The following is a 25,692-nucleotide window of genomic DNA, read 5'->3' as shown; positions in this document are numbered from 1 at the left end:
GATTTGTAGAACAAAGCAAGCAGCGTTATAAAAATTAACATTATACCAGAGCAGCAGTTTTGCTCTTAGACTTACAATGATATCCATTTGTGGCCTGGGGATCATAGATGGGGGCCCAGAGACAGCAATCCAAAGTCTCATCCACAGAGCACCGCCTGGGACCTTTTCCCAACTGAAACTGCAGACTGCTGTCACACAGGACACCCAGCGGTGTTTGAGTCTGGATGTTGGCAAATTCAATTAGGTAATATAACCCAGCCAATGGGTTAATGTACAAAAACATACTTCTCATTCATGGTGGGACTTTTTCTTTACTACATCCCCTACTGCTTAGAAATGGTTTTCTGTACTGTTTAATCTCTTGTTCCTTTGATTATCTTGTTTATTTTAACCATTTGGAATTGTTATTTGATTTATAGAATTTAAAAGACTGTGTTATTTTGTCCTGTTCCTATGCTCTTCATTCTAAACAACCCTGAGGCCAACTGTTAGGAAAATAAAATAGAAGTAGTCTTGTTCAGACTTCAGAGGCAAAAGAGCACTGCAGGCCTCCGACCTTGCTTCTGACCTTCCTAGACTCTGTCCTGACTACTGCAGTGGGTGTCAGCCACACCTGCTGTGGTTTCTGGGAAGAAAACAGGATAGATAGATAGATAGGGAGGGGATCTTGGAATTTGATATGTCCCTGGCGGAGGTCTGGTCAACCACTCCCCGGACTTAGCAACACTCCAAGATTTGCCCAAGGGTTGTGAGTGGGGCCGTATTGACAGCAGTCCAGAGTCTCAGCCTCAGAGGGGACATGCTGCCTGCGGCCTTTTCCCAGTGGGGTTCTGGGCCGCTCTCACACAGGACTTGCCACTGCTGTTTAAGTCTGGATGTTGGCAAATCCAGTTTGATGACATATGTACTACTGCTCTCCTCGGGTGTTTCTTTTTCTTTTTTGCCTTTTAATGTTATTATATTAAAAGTAGACTGTATAGTTCTCTAATAAATATTTGTATTGTTTATTTGTATATAGAGAAGGTGTAAGTCACTCAATCGTGTCCGCCTCTTTGCACCTGCACGGACAGGACAGTCCATGGGATTCTGCAGGCCAGCGTACTGGCGTGGGTAGCACTTCCCTTCCTAGTGGATCTTCCCAACCCAGGGATCAAACCCAGCTCCCCTGCAATGCAGGCAGATTCTTTACCAGCCGAGCCACCAGGGAAGTTGTGTATAATGAGTGGCTTACTTTTTTTTAACAAATCCTTTGAACCTGAGACAAAAGTGGAAACTTTCAGCGAAACAACATAGTTACCAAGTCTTGGCTGTGGTAAATGTGCTGCAGTGAACACGGGGATGGAGATATCTTTTTGTTTCCTTTGGTTAAATACCAAGGAAAGGAAAATGGAACTGATCATGTGGTAGTTGTATTTAGTTTTTTGAGAAATCTCCATAGTGTATCCTATAGCAGCTGCCCCGGTTTATATTCCCATCAACAGAATGTAAGTGTTCCCTTTCATAAAAAGATAGTGAAGTCGCTCAGTTGTATCCGACTCTTTGCGACCCCATGGCCTGTAGCCTACCAGGCTTCTCTGTCCATGGGATTCTCCAGGCAAGAATACTGGAGTGGGTTGCCATTTCCTTCTTCAGGGGATCTTCCCAACCCAGGGATTGAACCTGGGTCTCCCACATTGCAGGCAGACGCTTTACCCTGTGAGCCAGCAGGGGTTCAATATCCTCAAAAAACACTTATCTCCTCTCTTTTTGATAGCAACCATTCTAACAGGTTTGTGGTGGTGTCTCACTGAAGTTTTGATTTGCATTTCCTCCATAATTAGTACTATTAGGTGCTTTTTCATGTCACTATTAGTCATTTGTGTGTCTTCTTTGAAAGATATCTATCAGATCCTCATTTAAATAATTTTAAAACAATTTCCCTTTCTACTAAGTTGTATGAGATCTTTATATATTTCAGTTTTTAGCCTCTTATCAGAAATGATTTACAATTTTTTCCCATGCCATATGTTGCCTTTTCATTTTGTTCATTGTTTCCTGTGCTGTAAGTAATCTTTTTAATTTAGCCTTTTCTTGTTTATCTTAGTTTTTGTTACCTGTGCATTTGTAATACATTACCCAAGAAAACATTACTGTGAAGCATATTCCCTATGTTTTCTTCCAGGACTTTTATGTCTTACTTGTAAGACCTATTTTGAGTTGATTTTTGTGGATGGTACAAGACAGTGGTCCAATTTCATTCTTTTGCATGTGGCAATCTAGTTTTCCCAGCACCTGTATTGAAGAGACTGTCTTTCCCCATCGTATGCTGCTTCTTTATCATAAATTGAAGGAGCTCTCGTGTGCAGGGTGTTTCCGGGCTCTCTATCCTGTTCTCTTGGTCTGTGTGTCTGTTTTTATACTAACACAACACTGTTGACTATTATAGCTTTGTAATGTGGTTTGAAATCCAAAACCATATTACATATGGTATAGTACTTGCAGTCCATTCTTCCTTCTCAACATTCCTTTGATTTTTTTTTTTTTTTTTTTGTCTTTTGTGGTTCTGTACAAATTTTAGGATTGTTTTTTCTCTTTTGATGAAAATTGCTATTGGAATATTGATTGGATTTTCATTGAATCTGTAGATTATTTTGGTTAGTAAGAGCATTTGAACAATATTAATTTCTTCAAATCTGTGAGAATATCTTTCCATTTATTTGTATATTCTGTTTCTTTCACCAATATTTTACAGTTTTCAGTGTACCGGTCTTTCACTTCCTTAGTTAAATTTATTCCTAGATATTTGATTCCTTTTGATACAATTGTAAATGGGATTGTTTTCTTAATTTATTTCTTAAGATATTTCATTATTTGATTTGTGTATAGAAATGCAACTGATTTTGTATATTGTTTACATACTGAATTTGTTTATTAGGTCCAGTGGTTTATTAGATCAGCCTTTCAGGTTTTCCATGATATCATGTCACCTGAAATAAGAGTTTTACTTCTTTGTGATTTGTATACATTTTATTTCCTTCTATCGCCTAATTGCTCTCTCTTGGACTTCAGTTGAATAGCAGTGGCTAGAGTGGGCATTATTTGATTTTTCTTGACCTTAGATGAAAAGTTTTTTAGATTTTCAGTGTTGAATGTTATGTTAACTGTGAGCTTGCTGTATGTAGTCTTTATTACGTTGAGGTACACTGCTTCTATAGCCAGTCTTCTCAGAGTTTTGTTTTTTTTTTTTATCATGAATGTATGTTAAATTTTGTCAAATGCTTTTTTTGACAAATGGGAATGATCTTCCTATTCAGAAGATCATGTGATTATAATCACTCATTTTATTAAGTAGTATATGACATGGCTTGATTTGTAAATGTTGAACATCCTTGTATATTGGAATGAATTCTACTAGAACACATGTTATTGTTGTTGTTGTCCAGTTGCTAAGTTGTGTCCAATTCTGTGACTCCGTGAATTCCAGCAAGCCAGGCTCCTCTGTCCTCCACTGTCTCCCAGAGTTTGCTTAAATTTATGTCCATTGAGTTGGTTTGATGCTATCTAACCATATCATCCTGTGCCACACCCTTCTCCTTTTGCCTTCCTCTTTCCCGGCACTGGGGTCTTTTCCAATGAGTTGGCTCTTAGCATCAGGTGACCAAAATATTGGAGCTTCAGCATCAATCCTTCCAATGAAAATTCAGGGTGTTTTTCTTTTAGGATTGACTGGTTTGATCTCCTTGCAGCTCAATGGACTCTCAAGAGTCTTCTCCAGCACAACAATTCAAAAGCATCCATTCTTCAGAGCTCAGCCTTCTTTATGGTCCAACTCTCTTATCCATACATGACTACTGGGAAAACCATAGCTTTGATTATATGGACTGTTAACAAAGTGGTGTCTCTGCTTTTTAATACACCTTCTAGGTTCACAGGTTTGATCCATGGGTCAGGAAGATACCCTGGAGTAGAAAATGGCAACCAACACCAGTATTCTTGCCTAGAAAAGTCCATGGACAGAGTAACCTAGCAGGCTAAAGTCCATGGGGTTGCAAAGAGTTTGACATGACTGGGTGACTAAGGGCTAGGTTTGTCATATATTTCCTTCCAAGGAGCAAGTCTTTAATTTCATGGCTACAGTCACCATCCATAGTGATTTTGGAGCCCATGAAAATAAAATCTGTCACTGCTTCCACTTTTTCCCCTTCTGCTTGCCAAAAAGTAATGGGACCAGATGCCATGATCTTAACTTTTTTTTTTTTAATTGGAGGATAATTGCTTTACAATATTGTGTTGGTCTCTGCCATACATCAACATGAATCAGCCACAGGTATCCACATGTCTCCGCCATCTATGAGGTCGGACAGAGTAGGACACGACTGAAGCGACTTAGCAGCAGCAGCAGCCTCCCTCTTGAATCTCCTTCCCACCTCCCACCCTATCCCATCCCTCTAGGTTATCACAGAGCACCTGATTTGAGCTCCCTGCTTCATACAACAAGTTTCCACCGGCTGTTTTACATACGGTGATACACATGTTTACATGCTGCTCTCTCAATCTGTCTCACATTCGCCTTCCCCTACTGTGGCCATGAGTCTGTTCTCTATGTCTGAGTCTCCATAGCTGCCCTACAGATAGGTTCATCAATACTATCTTTCTAGATTCCATATAAATTAGTTAATATATGATACTTGTTTTTCTCTTTCTGACTTCTCTCAGTATAACAGGCTCTAGGTTCATCCACTCATTATGACTGACTCAAATATGTCCTCTGTTATGGCTGAGTAATATTTCACTCTATATATGTACCACAATTTTATCCATTCATCTGTCAATGGACATCTAGTTTGCTTCCATGTCCTAGCTATTGTTAATAGTTCTGCAACAAACATTGATGTATATGCATCTCTTTCAATTATGGTTTTCCCATGGTATATTCCCAGTAATGGGATTGTTATGTTGTAAGGTAGTTCTATTCCTAGTTATTTTAAGGAATATCCATACTATTCCCATAGTGGTTGTGTCCATTTACATCCCCACAAACAATCTAGGAGGGCCCTCTTTACCCCATGCCCTCTGCAGCATTTATTATTTGTAGATTTTTGTTTGATGACGATCATTCTGAACAGTATGAGATGAAACATTATCATAGTTTTAATTTGCATTTCTCTAATAATTACTGATGTTGAGCATCTTTTCATGTGCTTTTTTGGCCCTCTGTATGTCTTCTTTGGGGAAATGTCTGTTTAACCTCCCATTTTTATTGGGTTGTTTTCTTGATATTGAGTTGCATGAGTTGTTTATATATTTGGAGATTAATCCTTTGTCAATTGCTTCATTTAAAATTATTTTCTCCCATTCTGAAGGTTGTCTTTTTGTTTTGGTTATGATTTCCTTTGCTGTGCAAAAGCTTTTAAGTTTATTTAGGTCCCATTTGTATATTTTTAATTTTTATTACTTTAGGAGGTGGATCAAAAAAGATCTTACTGTGATTTCTGTCAGAGTGTTCTGTCTATATTTTGCTCTAGGAGTTTTATAGTGTCCAGACTTACATTTAGATCTTTAATCTATCTTGAGTTTAATTTTGTGTATGGTATTATGGAGTGTTCTTCTCTCATTATTTTATATATAGCTGTCCAGTTTTCCCAGCACCACTTATTGAAGAGACGGTCTCTCCTGCGTCGTATACTCCTGCCTCCTTTCTCATAGACGAGGTGGATTAGGTGATCAAGGGCACGCGGTTCATCACTGGGCTTGTTGTGCTCCTCCTCTGACCAGCGTTGCTGTTTTGTGCCAGTACCATGCTGTGCTGGTTTCTATAGCGTTCTAGTACAGACCAAAGTTGGGAGCCCGAGTCCTCCAACTCTGTGTTTCTTCCTCAAGGCTGCTTTGGCTATTCTAGGTTTTTTTGTTTTCATACAAATTGTAATATTTTTCACTGGAATTTTTTTTAAGTGCTGTTGGTAACTTGACTTGGATTGCACTGAATCTATAGTCATTTTCACAACACTGAGTCTTCCAGTCTATGAACATGGTATATATTTCCATCTGTTTGTTTCATATTTAATTTCTTCATTAGTATCTTACAGTTTTCTGAAAAAGAGAGTGAAAGTGTTAGTTGCTCAGGGGTATCCAACTCTTTGTAACCCCATGGACTGTAGTCCATCAGACTCCTCTGTCCCTGGGATTCTCCAGGCAAGAATGTTGCAGTGGGTAATCGTTTCCTTCTCCAGATGGTTTTCTGAGTACAGGTGGTTTGCCTCATTGCCATCCTTGTTGTTCAGTCACTGATTCATGTCCAGCTCTTTCTGACCCTAGGGATTGCAGTATCCTAGAATTCCCTTTTCTTCAACATCTCCTGGAGCTTGTTCAAACTCATGTCTTTGAGGCAGTGATGCCATCCAATCCAACCATCTTGTTTTCTGTTGTCCCCTTCTCCTCCTGCCTTCGGTCTTTCCCAGCATCAGGGTCTTTTCCAATGAGTCAGTTCTTCTCATTGGGTGTCAAATTATTGGAGCTTCAGTTTAAGTATCAGTCCTTCCCAATGAATATTTAGGATTGATTTTGTTTAAGATTGACTGGTTTGATCTTGAAGTCCAAGGGGATCTCAAGAGTCTTCTCCAGCACTACAGTTTAAAATAGTCCTTTGGTGCTCGGCCTTCTTTATAGTCCAAATCTAACATCCATACATGACTATTGGAAAAACCATAACTATGACTATACAGGCTTTGTCAGCAAAGTAATGTCTCTGCTTTTTAATATGCTGTCTAGGTTTGCCATAGTTTTTCTTCCAAGGAGCTTTTCTTTTAATTTAATGGCTGCAGTCACCATCTGCAGTGATTTTGGAGCCAAAGAAAATAAAATCTATCACTGTTTCCATTGTTTCCCCATCTATTTTCCATAAAATGATGGGACTGGATGCCATGATTTTTGCTTTTTGAAGTTTGAGTTTATGCCAACTTTTTCACTCTCCTCTTGTAATTTCATCAAGAGGGCTCTTTAGTTCCTCTTCGCTTTCTGTCATAAGGATGGTGTCATCTGCATATCTGAGTTTCTTGATATTTCTCCCTGCAGTCTTGATTCCAGCTTGTGCTTCATCTAGCCTGACATTTTGCATGCTGCACTCTGCATATAATTTAAATAAGCAGGGTAACAATATACAGCCTTGACGTACTCCTTTCTCAATTTTGAACCAGTCCATTGTTCAATGTCCACTTTTATCTGTTGCTTCTTGACCTGATACAATTTCTCAGGAGGCAGGCAAAGTGGTCTGGTATTCCCGTCTCTTGAAGAATTTTCCAAAGTTTGTTGTGATCCACACAGTCAAAGGCTTTGGTGTAGTCAATAAAGCAGAAATAGATGTTTTCTGGAATTCTCTTGCTTTTTCTATCTGTGATCCAATGGATGTTGACAATTTGATCTCTGGTTCTTCTGCCTCTTCTAAATCCAGCTTGAATATCTGGAAGTTCTTGGTTCACATACTGTTGAAGCCTGGCTTGGAGACTTTTGAGCATTACTTTGCTAGTATGTGAGATGAGTGCAATTGTACAGTAGTTTGAACATTCTTTGGCATTGCCCTTCTTAGGGATTGGAATGAAAACTGACCTTTCCAGTCCTGTGGCCACTGCTGAATTCTCCAAATTTGCTGGCATATTGAGTGAAGCACTTTCACAGCATCATCTTTTAGCATTTGAAATAGCTCAACTGGAATTCCATCACCTCCACTAGCTTTGTTTGTAATGATGCTTCCTAAGACCCACTTGACTACACATTCCAGGATGTCTGGCTCTAGGTGAGTGATCACCCCATCGTGGTTATCTGGGTCATGAAGATCTTTTTTGTATAGTTCTGTGTATTCTTGCCACCTCTTCTTAATATCTTCTGCTTCTGTTAGGTCCATACCATTTCTGTCTTTTATTATGCCCATCTTTGCATGAAATGTTCCCTTGGTATCTCTAATTTTCTTGAAGAGATATCTAGTCTTTCCCATTCTATTGTTTTCCTCTTTATTTGCATTATTCACTTAGAAAGACTTTCTTGTCTCTCCTTGCTCTTTTTTGGAACTCTGCATTCAGACAGGTTTATCTTTCCTTTTCTCCTCTGTCTTTCACTTCCCTTCTTTTCTTAGCTATTTGTATGGCCTCCTCAGACAACCATTTTGCCTTTTTGCATTTTTTTTCCCCTTGAGGATGGTTTTGATCACTGCCTTTGGTACAAAGTCATGAACCTCTGTCCATAGTTCTTTAGGTACTCTATCAGATCTACTCCCTTGAATCTCTTCGTCACTTTCACTGTATAATCGTTAGGGATTTTATTTACATCAAACCTGAGGGTCTAGTGGTTTTCCCTACTTTCTTCAATTTAAGTCTGAATTTTGCAATAAAGAGTTCATGATCTGAGCCACAGTCAGTTACTGGTCTTGATTTTTCTGACTGTATAGAGCTTCTCCATCTTTGGCTATAAAGAATATAATCAGTCTGATTTTGATATTGTGCATCTGGTGATGTCCGAGTGTAGAGTTGTCTATTGTGTTGTTGGAAGAGAGGGTTTGCTATGACCAGTGCATTCTCTTGGCAAAATTCTGTTACTTTGCCCTGCTTCATTTTGTTCTCCAAGACAACACTTGCCTGTTTTTCCAAGTATCTCTTGACTTCCTTCTTTTTCATTCCAGTCCCCTATGATGAAAAGGTCATCTTTTTTGGTGTTAGTTCTAGAAGATCTTGTAGGTCTTCATAGAACCATTCAACTTCAGCTTCTCAGCATTAGTAGTTGGAGCATAGAGTTGGATTAGTATGATATCGAACTGTTTGCCTTGGAAACGAACAGAGATCTTTCTCTTGTTTTTGAGAATGCAGCCAAGTACTGCATTTCAGAGTCTTTTGTTGACTATATGGGCTACTCCATTTCTTCTAAGGGATTCTTGCCCACAGTCGTAGATATAATGGTTATCTGAACTTAATTCATCCATTCCCATCCATTTTAGCTCACTGATTCTGAAATATTGATGATCACTCTTGCCATCTCCTGTTTGACCACTTCCAATTTACCTTGATTCATGGACCATTAAGGTTCCTATGCAATATTGTTTCATTCCAGGTTCCTATGCAATATTATTCTTACAGCATTGGACTTTATTTTTACCACCAGACACATCCACAATTGGGCATTGTTTCCACTTTTGCTCAGTCTCTTCATTCTTTCTGGAGCTATTTCTCCACTCTTTTCCAGTAGCATATTCGGCACATACTAACCTGAGGAGTTCCTCTTTCAGCGTCATATCTTTTTGTCTTTTCATACTGTTCACGAAGTTCTCTAGGCAAGAATGCTGCAGTGGTTTGCCACTCCCTGTTCCAGTGGACCATGTTTTGTCAGAACTCTCCACCATGACACGTCCCTCTTGGGTTGCCCTATATGGCAAGGCTCGTAGTTTCATTGAGTTAAACAAGGCTGTGATCCATGCCCAGTTTGGTTAGTTTCCTGTGTTTGTGATTTTTATTCTGGCTGGCCTCTGATGGTTAAGGAGAAAGGCTTATGGAAGCTTCCTGAGGGGAGGCACAAGCTGTGAGGCTAACTGGGTCTTGCTCTGATGGGCAGGGCCATAGCCAGTGAAATTTTAATCCAGTTTCTGCTGATGTGTGGGGCTGTGTTCCCTCCTTGTAGTTTGGTCTGAGTCCAGACTATGGTAGGCATAATGGTGGCTATGTCCACTTACTGCAAAACGACTTATGCCAGCTATGGCTCCCAGGACTGTTTTATTCAGCGCCCCTGGCCCTGCAGCAACCCAGTGTCAACCCAGGCCTCCGCTGGAGGCTCCTGGACACTCACCGGCAAGTCTAGCTCAGATTCTCGTGGGGTCACTGCTCCTTCCTCCTGGGTCCTGATGCCACAAGCTTTTGTTTGTGCCCTCCAAGGGTCTGTTTCCCCAGTCCTATGGAAATTCTATAATCAAACCCCACTAGCCTTCAAAGTCAAATTGCCTGAGGGTTGTGTCAGTCCCTTTGCCAGATCCCCAGGTTGGGAAATCTATTGTAGGCCCTAGAAGTTTTGCAACAGAACAGTGCAAGAAGTTCTTCCGTGTAATTGTCCTGCAGTTTGTGGGTTGTTTGCTCAGAGGCTTTGTGGTGGGGCCAATGGTGACCTCCTCCCAGAGGACTTGTGCCCCATGCTGTGCCTCCCAGGTCTGCTGCAGCCGGGGTCACTGTCCCTGCTGCAGGCCGCTGCTGACCTATGATCCACAGGAGACATGCAAGCACTCAAAGGCACGTTGGGCTCAGTCTCCTATGGGGTCCCTGGGTCCTGGTGTGCACAGGGTTTTCTTGTGTGTCCTCCTAACATCGTTGCCTCCTTAGGTTTATTTCCAGGTATTTTAATATTTGTGATGTGATGATAAATGGGGTGGTTTCCTTAATTTCTCTTTCTGATCTTTCATTGATACTGTATAGGAATGAAAGAGATTTCTGTCTTAATTTTTTATGCTGGAACTTTACTAAATTCATTGATGAGCTCCAGTAGTTTCTGGTAGCATCATTAATATTTTCTATGTATCATGTCATGTTCTCTGCAAATAGTAAAAATTTTATTACTTCCCCCCCACCCAATTTGGATTTTTAAATTTCTTTTTCTTCTGTGATTCCTGTGACCAGACCTTCCAAATCTATTTTGAATTAAATTGGTGAGAGTGGACATTCTTGTCTTGTTCTTGATTTTAGAGGAAATGCTTTTAGTTTTTCGCTGTTGAGAATGATGATTGCTGTGGGTTTGTCATAAATTGCCTTTATTATTTTGCGATAAGTTCCCTTTATGCCCACTTTCTGGAGGGTTTCTATCATAGATTGGTGTTGATTTTTGTCAAGAGCTTTTTTGCAACTATTCAGATTATCAGATAGGCTTTTATTCTTCTATTTGTTAATATGGTGTAATATATTGATTGATTTGCTTATATAGAAGAATCCTTCCATCTGTGGAATAAATCTACTTAACCATAGTGCATGCTCCTTTTAATATGTTGTTGGATTCTGTTTGCTAGAATTTCGTCGAGGATTTTTGCATCTGTGTTCATCAGTGATATTGTCCTGTAATTTTCTTTTATGTGGCATTTTTGCCTGGTTTTGGTATCAGGGTGACAGTGGCTTTGTAAAATGAGTTTAGGCATTTTCCTTCTTCTGAAAACTTCTGGAAGAGTTTGAGCAGAATAGGTGTTTGCTCTTCTCTAAACTTTTGGTAGAATTCACCTGTGAAGCCATCTGAACCTGGACTTTTCTTTGTCGGAAGATTTTAAATCACAGTTTCAGTTTTATTACTTGTGATTGATCTGTTTATTTTCTATTTCTTCTTCAGACTTGGAAGGTAGTACCTTTCTAAGCATTTGTCCATTTCTTCTAAGTTGCTCATTTTATTGGCATATAGTTGCTTAGTAATCTCTTATGATCTTTTGTCTTTCTGTGGAGGACTCAAGTCAGTGTAACAAAATCCAATGTCTGTTGTTGCTGAGTTGCTCAGTCATGTCTTGACTCTTTGCAACCCCATGAACTGCAGCATGCCAGGCTTCCCTGTCCTTCACCATCTCTTAGGGTTTGCTCAAACTCATGTCGATTGAGTCAGTGATGCCATCCAACCATCTCATCTTCTGTTGTCCCCTTCTCCTCCTGCCTTCAATCTTTCCCAGTATCAGGGTCTTTTTCAATGAGTCAGTTATTCATATCAGGTGTCCAAAGTATAGGAGTTTCAGCTTCAGCATCAGGCCTTCCAATGAATATTCAGGATTGATTTCCTTTAGGATTGACTGATTTGATCTCCTTGCAGTCCAAGGAAGTCTCAAGAGTCTTCTTCAACACCAAGTTTGAAAGCATCAGTTCTTCCGCATACAGCTTTCTTTATGCTCCAACTCTCACATCCATACATGACTACTAGAAAAACTATAGCTTTGACTATACAGACCTTTGTTGGCCAGATAATATCTGTTGTAACTTCTCCTTTTTCATTTCTAGTTTTATTGATTTGAGTCCTCTTCCTTTTTTCCTTGATGAGTCTGGCTAAAGGTTTATCAATCTTCTTTACCTTCTGAAAGAACCAGCTTTAAGTTTTATTTATCTTTTCTATCATTTTCATCTCTTTTTCAGAAATTTTTGCTCTAATCTTTATGATTTATTTCCTTCTTCCAACTTTGGGTTTTGTTTGTTCTTTCTCTAGTTGCTTTAGGTATAAGGATTGTTTGCTTATTTGAGATTTTTTTGTTTCTTGAGGTAGGACTTTATTGCTATAAACTTCCCTCTTAGAACTGCTTTTGCTGCATCCCATCGGTTTTGGGTTATCTTGATTTTGTTATTAGTTTCTAGGTATTTTTTGATTTCCTCTTTTGATTTCTTTAATGATCCATTAGCTATTTAGTAACATATTATTTGGCCTTCATGTGTTTGTGTTTTTTACAGTTTTCCCTGTAATTTACTTACAGTCTCAGAATATTGTGTTCAAAAAAGATGCTTGGTATGATTTTAATTTTCTTAAATTCATTGAGGCTTGAACTGTGACCAAAAATGTGGTCTGTTTTGGAGGATGTTCTGTGAACACTTGAGAAGAAAGTATATTCTGCTGCTTTTGGACGGAATATCCTATGAAAGTATCAAGTAAGTTTATCTGATCTAATGTGTCATTCAAGGCTTGTGTTTTCTTACTAATTTTCTGTCTGGGTGATCTGGCCATTGGTGTAAGTGAAGTGTTAAAGTCCCCTAATATTACTGTGTTACTATTGATTTCCCTTTTTATGGATGTTAGCATTTTCCTTATATTGATGTTCTCCTATTTTGGGTGCATAAGTATATTTATAAAAAATGTATTTTTATATCTTTTTCTTGGATTGATCCCTTGATTATTATATAGTGTCCTTCCTTGTTTATTGTAGCAGTCTTTATTTTAACGTCTATTTTGTCTCATATAATATTGCCACTCCAGCTTTCTTTTGATTTCCATTTGCATGAAATATCTTTTTCCATCTTTCAGTGTGTATGTGTCTCTGGGTCTCTTGTAAACAGCTTATACTTAGGTCTTATTTTTGTATTCATTCAGTCAGTGTCTTTGGTTGGAGCATTTAATCCATTTATATTTAAATTAATTACAGATATGTATGTTCCTCTTGTTATTTTCTTAATTGTTTTCAGTGTTTTTGTAGCCTTTGTTTCTTCTCTTTTTCTTTTCTTTTTTTTCCTCTTTTCCTGTGTTTCTTGCCTAGAAAATTCCTTTAACATTTTTTGTATAGCTAGTTTGGTGTTGCTGAATTCTCTTGGTTTATGTCTATCAAGCTTTTGATTTCTCTGCTAAATATGAATGAAAGCCTGGCTGGGTAGGGTAATCTTGTTTATATGTTTTTCCTTTTCATAATTTTAAATATATTCTGCTGCTCCTTTCTGGCCTGCAAAATTTCTGCTGAAAAATCAGGTGATAATTTTATGGGGAGTCCCTTTTATATTATTTGTTGCTTTTCCCTTGTTGCTTTGGACATTTTTTGTTTGCATTTACTTTTAGTTCATTCAGTTAACATGTCTCAGTTTGTTGTTCCTTGAGTTTATCCTATGTGGTACACCGGGCCACCCAGCACTTGGTGACTATTTTCTTTCCCATGTTAGGAAAGTTTTCAACTATTATCTCTTCAGATATTTTCTTAGGCTTTCTTTTTCTTCTTCTGAGACTACTATAATTTGAATGGTTGTATGTTTAATGTTGTCCCAAAGGTCTCTGAGACTGTTCTTATATTTTTTTCATTGTTTTTTCTCTATTCTGTTCCACAGCAGAGATTTCCACTATTTGGTTCTCCAGGTCACTAATCTATTCTGCCTCGGTTATTTTGCTATTGATTCCTTCCTGTGTAATTTTCATTTCAGTCATTGTTTTGTTCATCTGTGTTTGTTCTTTAGTTCTTCTAGCTCTCTATTCAACCTTTCTTGTATCTTCTTGATCCATGCCTCTGTTCTTTTTCTGACATCTTAGATTATCTTTACCATCATTAATCTGAATTCTTTTTCAAATAGATTGCTTATCTCCTCTTCACTTAGTTATTCATGTAGATCTTTATATTGCTTTTTTTGGTAACATATTTCTTTGTTGTCTGATTTTGCCAAACTTACTGTGTTTGTGGTTTCCTAGTGGAGGGAGTTAGCTGCACCCTCCTGGGACAATGTGGTGGGTCCTAGCATCCACTGGCATATTTCCTAGTATTTAGATCTATCTGCCTGCTCTTGGGAGAACAGTGTGTATTCTGGCGCCAACTGATGAACTTCCTAATAGCAGAAGCTATCAATATTCTCTCAGAACAGCAAGCCTGGTCCTGTGACCTAATAGGGGATTTTCTAGTAACGAGAGGTTTCCTCACACTCCTGGGATGACTCGCAGTTCCTGGAACCCACTTGAAGCATTTCATAGCAGCAAAAGGCATCCATGGACTCCTGGGATTCTGTGGGTAGGTCCTGGGACAGTGTGGGCAGGTCCTGGAACCTGCTGGCAGAATTCTTAGTGGCTGGACCTGTCCATGTCCTTCCAGGATAGTTGGGGCAGGTTCTGGGTCCCACTGGGGGAGTTTCTGGTGACTGGAGCTGTCTTCACCCTGTGGGTCAGCAGAGGTGGGACCTTGCATCTGTCAGCAGGTCTGCAAGAGGTGTTCAGTGCTGGCCTCTCGAGCCCAGGATGTCAGCAGTGACTTGCGTCCACTCCTTGAGCTCCTGTGGGCAGTGTCCTCTTGCCTGAGAGTGCTCGTAAGGATAGAAGTTCTTATGGTGGTCCTACCCCTTTCCCCTTGCCTTCTCATGGGCCCAGGCTTCTTCCTAGTACGCCCTTGGTTGCCATGGCCTGACCTCTTCAGGCTGTTTCTGCACCTAACCCTGCTCCTCTCCCTGGGACTGAGATTTGAAGTCTGAATGGCTGACCCCTACCCCACCAACAGAGGAATATCTCAGATTGGGGAGTGCAAAGTGATGAAGCTGACCCACTGTGCAGGTTACAGTCCATTTTGCCTTCCACAAATTGGTTGCTGCTCTCCTCTCTCAGACTATGAAACTCTCCCTCTCTCCAATCTAATCGCTCTGCTGGGAGGAGTCTTCCAAGGTACGGGAACCTTTCCTCCTTTACAGGGCACAGGCCCTGTCCTCATTCCTTATTTTTCTTCTTCTCTCTGCCCTACCTGTTTACATGGGGGTTTTCTTGTCTTTGGGGCATCATAGGTCTTCTGTCAGCACTCAGGAGTTGTTCTGTATGAATTGTTCCACTTGTGGATGTATTTTCAATGTTTCAGTGAAGGGAGGTGATCTCTGCTTTTTACTCCTCCACCATCTTGATTCTGACACTCCCCAGATTCCAATATTGTTGTGTTGGTGTATTTGTGAGAGGGGGTGAGGTCTAGATCCTTCTACTCTGCCATCTTGCCTCCTCCCTAGAGACTGTCCTCTAAGGAAAAAAAAAAAAAAATCTAGCCTCAACTCTCCTCATTAAACAAAAGTAAGATATGTAATACAAGTCTAAAAATGGGCAGTGAAATAAGTATAGTTTTCAATTCACATTGAATATGGAAGAAAAAATATGTATAAAATTTTGAAATGAATTCAAACATATTTTTAAAAGTTATCTTTTTAAAAATTAATGTGTTTGGGGGAATGTCAGCTGATTTCTAAAGGAAGTAATGCCAACATTGTACTGAATAAAAGTCATTCAGTATTGCTAGTTTATATAAGAATGGGTGCAGAGTAATTTTCCTTTATTTTGTTCTGTGGTGGCAGGCATCAACCTTTGACTATGCCTAAACATGCTAAAATCTAACATCATCACATTGTGTTACTGTGGTAATGTTTGCTTCTTCCTTGCTGGTATAGTCTGTGAACTTCTGAGAGAGAGGACCACATCATTACCAGTAGAACCACAGGCCAGTATCTGCTGAGAAGCCTCATCCATAAAGCTGGAAGTGGACTTGGCCAGCATCTAGGCAAGCCCGAGGAACAGAGTATGGGTTGAGACGTGTGGGTGAGCTTGTGAGTCTAGATGCCAGCCTGCAGGGCTTCTCCTGATAGAGAGACTCTGGCCTGGGTTCATCCTGGGTAGAGTGACTCTCTCCCTCTGCACCATAGTGCCAAAAGTCAGGTTTATCATTCCCAAGCAGCATATTAGAGGCCCTTTCTCTTAATAAACTAAATTGCTACAGAGAAAATAAGTATACACAATGACATGTGGGGGACACACTCACACCTTAAACCACAAGCAGACTGATGACATCTTTCTGAGAAGCATACATATGAATTCACCGTTAATGTCCGGTGTTAATCACTGTTAAAGCCGTGCAGTCCTGGACTTGGTTTACTGAGAGGTTTTCAAACACAGACTCCATGTCCTTGTTAGTGACCGGTCTTCGTAAATGTGCTACTTCTTTGTGTTCAGTCTTGGCTTGTCAGATGTTTCTTGGAATTTATCTATTTAGGTAGTCCAGTTTGTTGGGATGTACTTGTTCATGGTTGTCTCTTATAATGCTTTTTTATTTCTTTGGTGTCAGTTGTAACATCTTTTCTCTCAGTTTTCATTTGAGTCACCTTTTTTTTTTTTTTTTTGGTATATCAAACTAAATGTTTGCCTATTTTGTGTTTTCAACAAACATTCTCTTAGTTCTATTGTTCTTTCTTATTTTTTTTCCCTCTACTAGTTTTTGGCTTAGTTTGTTCTTTTTCTGATTCTTTGATATATAAAGTCAGGTGTTTATTTGTGATCTTTCTTATCTTTTAACGTTGCATTTATTGACATGAACTGCCCTCTTACTACTGTTTTTCCTGAATCCCATCATTTTGGTATGCTGCATTTCCACTTTCATTTGTCTCAGGATATTTTTGTGAGTTATATTCTGTTTATTCTCTGATCCTTTGGTTGTTCAATTTTCCACACATTTGTGAAATTTCTAGTTTTCTTCTTGTACTTGGTTCCTGCTTTCAGACTATTTTTAAAAAAAAAATGCTTCATATGATTTCAGTTTTCTTAGATGTATTAAGGCTTGTTTTGTGACTTAATATATGATGTATCCTGAAAATGTTCCTTTTGCACTTAAGAAAAATATGTATTCTGCTTCTTTTGGATGGAATGTTCTGTAAATGTCTTTTAAGTCCACCTGGTTAAAAGGTATTGTGTAAGTCCAAAATTTCCTTATTGATTTTTGTCTGGATGGCGTATCTGTTGATTAAAGTGAGGTATTAAAGTCCCCTAGTACCATTTTATGTTTGTCTATTTTTCTCTTCAGGTTTGTTAATATTTGCTTTTATATATACAGATACTTAAAATAGTACACCAATATTTACAAATTTATATCCTCTTGGTGGATTGTAACTATTTAGTGATCTTTTTTGCCTCTTATTTTGGTCCTTGACTGAAAGCTATTTTGTCTGATATGAAAGTGAAAGTGTTAGTCTCCCAGTTGTGTCTAACTCTGCAGTCCCATGGACTGTAACCCACCAGGCTCCTCTGTCGGTAGACTTCTTCAGGCAAGAATACTGGAGTGGATTGCCATTTCCTTCTCCAGGGGATCTTCCCAACACAGGCAGATTTTTTTACTCTTTTAGCCACCAGGGAAACCCTCATATTTTCTCTGATATTAGTATAGCTACTCCAACTTTCTTTGGTTAAAATTTTCTTGGGATACTTTTTCCCTCCCTTGACTTTCACTTGTGTGTATTCTAAAGCTGAAGTGAGTTTCTTGTAACAACATGTAAGTAGGGTTCTATTGGCCTCCCTGGTCTCTGGAGGTAGTGGTAAGTACCTTTATGTATGTTAAATTAGAACCTGCACCCAAAAGTAAAATTTTTAAAAAGTGTTTGTTTTATTTAAGCAAAAAGAATACTTTCACAGAAAAATGGGCTTGTGTCAGTCTGATGCCTATGTGTTGGGCCTTAAGGGATTAGATATGGTGAGTCAAATGAGCCCCTACAAACTGTCTCTGAGCTGTTTGTAGCCTTTTGGATCCCATGGATGTAAGTCCCAGTGGTTTTCCAAGTTATAGGTTTTGGTGGACCCATCTGTCTGACAGGAATCTTAAAAACTGAGGCACCAGCCGTTAGGTCAAACTCTTCATCCCTCGGGGAGAAGCTGAGAGGTGTGAGCTCCCTCTTGGTCTGTGTTCTTATGCTAGGAGAGGGGTTTGTGGCATGGCTGTGTCATAACTCTCCTAACCATTTCAGTATTTTTTAAAATTTATTGTTTTTAATTGGAAGATAATTACTTTACAATATTGTAATGCCTTCTGCCATACATGAGCATGAATCAGCCATAGGTGTACATATGTCCCCTCCCTCTTAAACCTCCCTCCCACCTCCCTTCCCTACCCACCCATCTAGGAAATCACAGAGCAATGGCTCTAGGTTTCCTGCATCACACAGCAAATTCTCACCATATATGCCATATTTTATATATGGTAATGAACATGTTTAATGCTACCCTCTCGTCATCCACCCCTTCCTCCCACACTGTGACCATGTCTGTTCTTTATATCTGCGTCTCCTTGGGTGAGCCTAGAGCCTGTTACACAGGGTGAGGTAAGTCGGTATTTTATTTTATCTTGCTTATTTTTCATTTGCCCGATGTGTCGTCATTCAGCTAGTTTCTGGATTTCCTTCAGAAGGAAGTTTCCTGTGGGTAGCTGCAGATACCCACATAGAGGAGATGACTCTAGGAGGCTGCTCTGACGCGACCTTTACCTGTCCCGCTGCAGGTGGTTTAAACATGCTGCTGCTGCTGCCGCACTTCAGCTGTGTCCAACTCCGCGCGACCCCGTCAGTAGGCGATACCAAATCCTTACTCTGCTATTAAAATTTGGTTTCTAAATCTACTACTGGAAAGGGACTGCCCCCCAGTAAAGATGGATTTATAGATGTATTCTATAACTGACTCCTTACATCTGGAAGGAGGACACTGGCTCATCGTCTACAGAGGTTCTCTCTCTTCTGGCAGCAGTTGGGCGGTATCTCACTAGATCCTGAATTTATTCTTGCACATGGAGAGCACTAGAAGCCTGTAGAATCAAAGGGGTCATTTAGCACAAGCAGGAGTACTCTTCTGGGAAGCCAGGCTACTGGGCCGCTGGTCAGCACGCTCCAGCACTGCAGTGTCCCCTCATCCGAGCTGGTAGTTCACAGTCCATGGAGCAGAGCCCATGGGACACAGGTCTTCTAGGGTTCATCTGAACTCCCAAGAGAGAGTGAACAGGAATACAATTTTCTAAAATATCCACATCCAAATTCAAAAAGTTCCATCTATTTGGAAATGGAGTAAGGTAACTGAGTATGTCTTCCCTGGTGGCTGTGTGGTGAAGAATCTGTCCACAATGCCGGAGACATAGGGTCGATCCCTGGGTCAGGAAGATCCCCTGGAGGAGGAAATGGCAACCCACTCCAGCATTCTTGCCTGGTAAGCCCCATGGACAGAGGAGCCTGGAGGGCTGCAGTCCATGGGGTTGCAAAAGAGTCAGACACGACTTAGTGACTAAACAACAGCTGTTAGTACGTGATAATAAGTTAACATGAACTACTGCCAGTAGCTCTGTGCCAACGTCAAGGTTGTCATAAACTGGGGAGAAAATAGGTGAAGTTATAGAAGTCAGGTGAAGTCATGTCTGACTCTTTGTGACCCCATAGACTGTAGCCCACCAGGCCCCTCTGTCCATGGGGATTCTCCAGGTGAGAACACTAGAGTGGGTTTCCATGCCCTCCTCCGGGGGCTCTTTCCAACCTAAGGATAGAAGCCAGGGCTCCTGCATTGCAAGTGGATTCTTTACTGGCTGAGCCAACCAGGAAGCACAGATAAAGTGACAGATTCCCTGAAATGATGTTTAGAGAGGGGAGGGAGCAAAAGTATATTTTGGTTGTTTTCCTTCTAAGTTAGAGTCTTTATCATGACAGATGTCCAGATGAATAGTATTTTGCCAGTTGACTCCCACTAATTTCAAGAGATGAGTTGCTGTATCCAATTCATTGCAACAAAGAGAGACTTTTGTAAATAACCAGTTTAATGGTCCAACATCACTAAAAGTGTTGTATTTGTGGTTGATGACATGCCTTAATCTGCATAAATATCTCCTCTTTCTAGAAATATAATCAATACAAGGAATACATACCTTCTGTAAGTTCAATTTGCTGATGAATCAGGATTTGATTTACCTATTATAGTAAACAAAAATTTAAACTGTAAGCATATGTCAGATGATTTTTAAGCCAACCAAATTATGTTTTTATATTTTTAAAAATGCATATAATTATCAATATTTGTCAATACTGTCAATATTTAATGATAGTTTACATACTTGTTAGTGTAAAACTAAAATGTAATATAAATTATACACATATATATTTATAAGTGACAAGATACCTATTGAATGTGTTCAGTACTAATGTGGGCAGATTCAAGTGAAATAAAATGACTTAAACTAAAAAAAGGGGGCTTCCCTCATAGCTTAGTTGGTAAAGAATCTGCCTGCAATGCAGGAGATCTAGGTTCGATTCCTGGGTTGGGAAGATACCCTGGAGAAGGAAATGGCAATCCACTCCAGTATTCTTGCTTGGAAAATTCCATGGACAGAGGAGCCTGGCTGGCTACAGTCCATGGGGTCACAAGAGTTGAGCAGAACTTATTTACTAAACCACCACACTAAAAAAAAAAAAAAAAAAAAAAAAAACCCTTAAAAATGAGAACACTGATCTTTCTAGAAGAGCTTTAGGAAATATTAAGACCATTTTATCCATATAAAGAGATTTTCTTTACTATAAATCTCAATTTTCTTTTTTAGTGTAAATGAGATCATCATTTCTAGTAGGTGATAACCTCTACATATTTTGTGAGTCCTTGATTTTAAAAAATCTATTTCTTGCAGAATATATGAACTAATAAAATTCTTATATTATGCTCAAATACATTTTGGTATATAAAATTAGTTCAGAGAGTGTAAGAGACACAACTCATTTTTTGAAAAATGTTTGAATGACACAGGAATATTTAGGTTTATATAGTTTGGGCACACAGAACTTCCTATTCTACTTTACCTGTGAGATTTCTAACATCAAACAAATGTAAAACCTTATTTTGCTGAGATAAGTTATCAAACATTATAATCTATTACTTTTCCCCACTTTATGGTTGCATTTATAAAATTGGCTCTTCAAAAGAATAAAAACAACATAAAATGTAATTTTATTAATTACAATATAAAGGTAAGTCATACAAAAATTGTTGAATTGAACACTAAAGTTTGTTTTATATTTGTTTTTAACTGCTAAGAAATTATTTAGTGTTGGGATTAAAGGGCATAGAATCCAAAACCAAGGTTCCAGCCGTATAAAACCATTTCTACTTCCTGTGCATTTTGATGCTGAGCAAATTATTTAACTTTCTCTAGGCCTCAGTTTCCTCTTTGAGAAAATGGTGACAATTCTAGCACCTGTATATCATAGGCTTCCCAGGTTACCCAAGTGGTAAAGAATCCACCTGCCAAAACAGGAGACCCAGGAGATATGGGTTCGATCCCTGGGTTGGGAAGATCCCCTGGAAGAGGAAATGGCAACCCACTACCATAGAGCTTCTACAGACTAAATGCGTTATTATATGTAGTACATTTAGGAACAAAGCCTGGGAAATAGTGTTTAGTAAAGGCTTGCTGTTGACTCTTAATTACAGATTATATTCAAGATCATAGAAAAATACAATTTCCTAAGACATTGGTATTTTGCTTTATTAGTAAACCTTGCTTAGAAGAATTAGTTTGTTAGCAAGAAATAGCATTTTACCATTTCAGACTTTTGTGAATTAGTTATTTGCTAATGTCATTAAGTAAACTGGGAGCACAATTTTACTTGTTAAGAGTCTTTTATGTATTTGAAATTACCTGACTTAAATATTGTAACCCTGGTGGACAGTCTGGTGAAGGTATTAGTTTTATAATATATAGTGGCTTTGCAGGTATATTTGGCTGAAGAGACACTTGCTGGTATTGGACCGGAATGTCAACTAGGCCAGATCCTGTTTTTCCAGCTTGGACGACTAGATAGTCAATCTGTGTTTCAGAGTATGCAGGCTGAGGACTGGGATATTCAGCCTGGGTTTCAGGATTGCTGTCCTGGACATGATTTTCAGCCTGGGTTTCACTGTTGCCGGCCTTCAGGGTGGGAGAGCCAGAATGTTCCGGAGTTGCTGAAATATAAACAAGTGTAATTATTTGTAACTGCACAGAAAAGTTGAGATTTCAATTCTTTTAGTTATCTACAAACTAAAAATTTTTACTCAGAAATCCTGTTTCTATGAAGCTTACGGTTTGTGTTTTTATAGTTCAACAATTTTTCAGTAAAATATCTGTTGTTTCATATCCATTTCTATTTGTGGGTTTTGGCCTGTATATAGAGTTGTTCCACATCCTTACACTTACTCTTGAGAATTCGTATGAAAATATGGTTGAAACCTAAGGAAGTGAAAACAGATCAACAACGTAACATACATATTCTGGAATGCCTTCACGGAAATGAGATGTGGCATTGGGTAGAAGGCCCAAAATAGAGGTGTTAAGCCAGCATTTCTAGAACCAAATCACTGTACAGAAAAGGACCGTTCTGGAGCTCTGACAAACGGAAGTTCTTACACGTGTAGAACCGGCAGTGGTTTTGCCCCTCCAAGGAACGCTTGTCAAGGTCTAGAGATGTTTTTATCGCTTCAGCTGCAGAAGAGAGTGATCCTGGGATGGTTGATAGAGGCCAGGAATGCTGTTAAATATCCTAAAGTGGTCAGAACAGCATGCTGAAATAAAGAATTATCCATTCCCAAACATTATAATGTTCTTACTGAGAATCTGGTATACAGGTGAAGGCATGTCGTTCCATCTAGTATACTGTCCAAATACTTCCCTGGGTTAACCATTTGCCTGGGGCTTTAATCCATGGTTTATCCCTTTCCTAAAACCCTTTCATCAAAAAAAAAAAGTTGACTGATCCTGAAGTTACAAATTAAATTTAAAAATTTCATACCTTAGCTCTCTGGAAAATATGATTTGAGAACAAAAGGAGGTAAAAAGTATCAGAGACAAAATTATCTTAAATATTTAATAAACACAGTATGGGAAGAATTTAGTAAGCATTTATTCTTATAATCCATGAAAATTTGTAAGCAGTGAAACTTTATAAGCTTATATGTACTTTCCAAAAGCAATTCCATAAAAATGTAATATAATTTGAAAAGACTGTGTCCCAAAATATTTTAATTGCAAAGGCTACGCAAAACTTAATACTAAGAATAGGCCATTTATAAATATGTTTAAGTGGAACACTGATGACAAAACATTGTAAAGAGTAAGACTTAAAAGACTTTTTCAGAGGGAGACCGATGGTAGAGTAGAAGGACATGCAGCTTACTTCCCAACATAAGCGTATTAACACATGGATGTGTGGAAGAGTCCTCCTGGAGAACTAACTGGGAACTGGCAGAACAACTCCTGCAACCGGGGATGTATCAGAGATACACATGCAATCGGGTGTAATGTGAAGACAAGTGATTGGGTCAGTACCTGTGCCCCTGGGACGAGACTCAGAGAAAAAAGGAGACCACAGGGGCAGACACTTGTCCTGGGAAGTGAGCAGGCTGAACAGAGACTGGATGTCCTAGTCCTGGGGTCCTGTGTGGGGGAGGCATGCCTCTGTGGCTGCTGGGAAAAATGCTTTCTATCTAAAAAGGGTAGAGAATCTCAGACTCCATCCATGAGGGGTGATAGGTCGCCCCCAGGAAGGGTGAAGAGGGGTCTGCCCTAGTGATTGCCACCTCACCACACTCTCCAAGCAAGTGGATGCCAACCACAGCCCTACTCAGACCGCACTGCGCCACACCACAGCTCTGCTTTAGCGCTAGGGTGGCCAGGACCAGGCTGGACGCTTGACCTCGGGACAGAGACTGCCTGGGTGCCCAGAGGATGGCTCAGGTGGGATGTCAGTGGCCATTGTGGGTGCTTACTCAAGTGGCCCCGGAAGCAGCCCAGACTCTGAAGGCAGCTGCAGTTCCCGTGGCCTTTGTGTTGTGTGTCTCAGCCTCAGCTGAGGAGACGGTGCAGCCCAGCCCACTCCACGCGGCGGCGCAGCTCTAGATCCGAGTCGGGGAAGGACACAGCCAGGGGAAAACCACTGCTGGCCGTATCTGAGCAGAGCCACAGGGGCCTAAATAAGCAGAGCACTGGACCTCCGTAAGCACTGAGTTCCACTTGCTTCCCCCATCCCCACCTTTAGGGCCAAGAGCCTGGTGTGTGGAAAAGGAAAAACACGCACTTAAAGAGAACAGAGCCAGCTGGAAGCTCGACCTGCAGGACTTCCGCTCCAGCAGCACGGGAGCAGACCCCACTGCTGAAAAGGATGGTGATGGTCCTGAGCAGAGAGGACGCTCTGCCTCCGCCTGCTCCAGCTCTAGCTCCTCCATCCCCGGTCACACCCCCTGCCAAGGTGACAGGTGTCAGCACACACTGAGGAGGCGTGATCGATGTTCATCACAGCCAGCCCTCACATCTGTAGAGGGATGCTTTTATAAAAGAACACCCTTTCAAGACGACAGCAGGTAATTGTTTCACCTAAATTAATAGAGGCAGAGAAAGTTAAGAAACCTGAAAAGGCAGAGTAACTATTCTCAATTGAAAGAGCAGGAGATACCTCTGAAAAATAAATAAAACAGAAGTACATAATTTACCAGATAAAAATCCAGAACATTGGTAATAAAATATTGATTAAGTTAAGGGAGAGAATTGATCTAAATACAGATCATCTTAACTAGAATTTAGAAAGTATAAAAAAAAAAAACCAATCATACTAAACAATCCAGTATATGAAATTAAAAAAACAAAACAAAACAAGCACCCTAGATTCAATGAGTAGCAGACTAAATGAAACAGAAGAATGCATACATGATCTGGAAAACAGAATAATGGAATGCATATATAATCTGGAAGACAGCATAACAGACAGAAAGAAAAAAAAATGAAAGCAACATACAAAATGGCTGGGGTAACATTAATGTGCCAACATTTGCATTACAGGCGTTGCAGAAGGAGAAGAGAGAAACAGGTGCAAAAATGTATTTGAAGAAATTATAGCTGAAACTTCCCAAATCTAAAGAGGGAAACAGATATCCGGGTATAGGAAGCAAAGAGGGTCCCTAACAAGATGACCCACACGAAGACATATCAAATTAAAATGTCAAAAATTAAATATAAAAAAGGAATTCTAAAGACAGCAAGAGAAAAACAAAGAGTTATATACAAGGAAATCACCATTATATTAGTGACACTATAAAAAAAGAAAATGACAGGTCAATAAATTTTCAATACAAAGGCAAAATCCTGAACAAAATATTAGCAAACCATAATATATGAATAGGATCATGCCCCATGATCAGTCAGTCAGTCAGTTCAGCTGCTCAGTCGTGTCCAACTCTTTGCGACCCCAGAGACTGCAGCATGCCACGCCAGACTTCCCTGTCTATCACCAACTCCTGGAGCTTGCTCAAACTCATGTCCATCGAGTTGGTGATGCCATCCAACCATCTCACCCTCTATCATCCCCTTCTCCTTCTGCCTTCAATCTTTCTCAGCATCTGGGTCTTTTCAAATGAGTCAGTTCTTTGCATCAGGTGGCCAAAGTATTGGAGTTTCACCTTCAACCTCAGTCCTTCCAGTGAATATTCAGGACTGATTTCCTTTAG

The 25,692-nt window shown here is 39.7% G+C and overlaps 1 protein-coding gene across 1 annotated transcript in view; it reads right to left on the bottom strand.

The window, feature by feature from the left end:
- LOC122444786 (phospholipid scramblase 2-like) overlaps positions 1-22,831 on the bottom strand; it is a 43,923-nt gene extending 21,092 nt beyond the window's left edge. Inside the window, exons 1-4 of the mRNA XM_043473404.1 lie at positions 22,804-22,831; positions 22,592-22,696; positions 21,857-22,161; positions 20,096-20,138 (exon numbers count right to left, since the gene is read on the bottom strand). Coding sequence (XP_043329339.1) covers positions 20,096-20,138; positions 21,857-22,161; positions 22,592-22,696; positions 22,804-22,831 — 481 coding nt within the window. The remainder of the gene's footprint in view (positions 1-20,095; positions 20,139-21,856; positions 22,162-22,591; positions 22,697-22,803) is intronic.
- Between the last annotated feature and the right edge of the window lie 2,861 nt (positions 22,832-25,692).

The sequence above is a fragment of the Cervus canadensis genome, chromosome 7, assembly GCF_019320065.1.
Source record: "Cervus canadensis isolate Bull #8, Minnesota chromosome 7, ASM1932006v1, whole genome shotgun sequence".
NCBI classification, from domain to species: domain Eukaryota; kingdom Metazoa; phylum Chordata; class Mammalia; order Artiodactyla; family Cervidae; genus Cervus; species Cervus canadensis.
The sequence above is the reverse complement of the archived record's forward strand: the minus strand, read 5'-3'. Positions and strand labels throughout refer to the sequence as shown.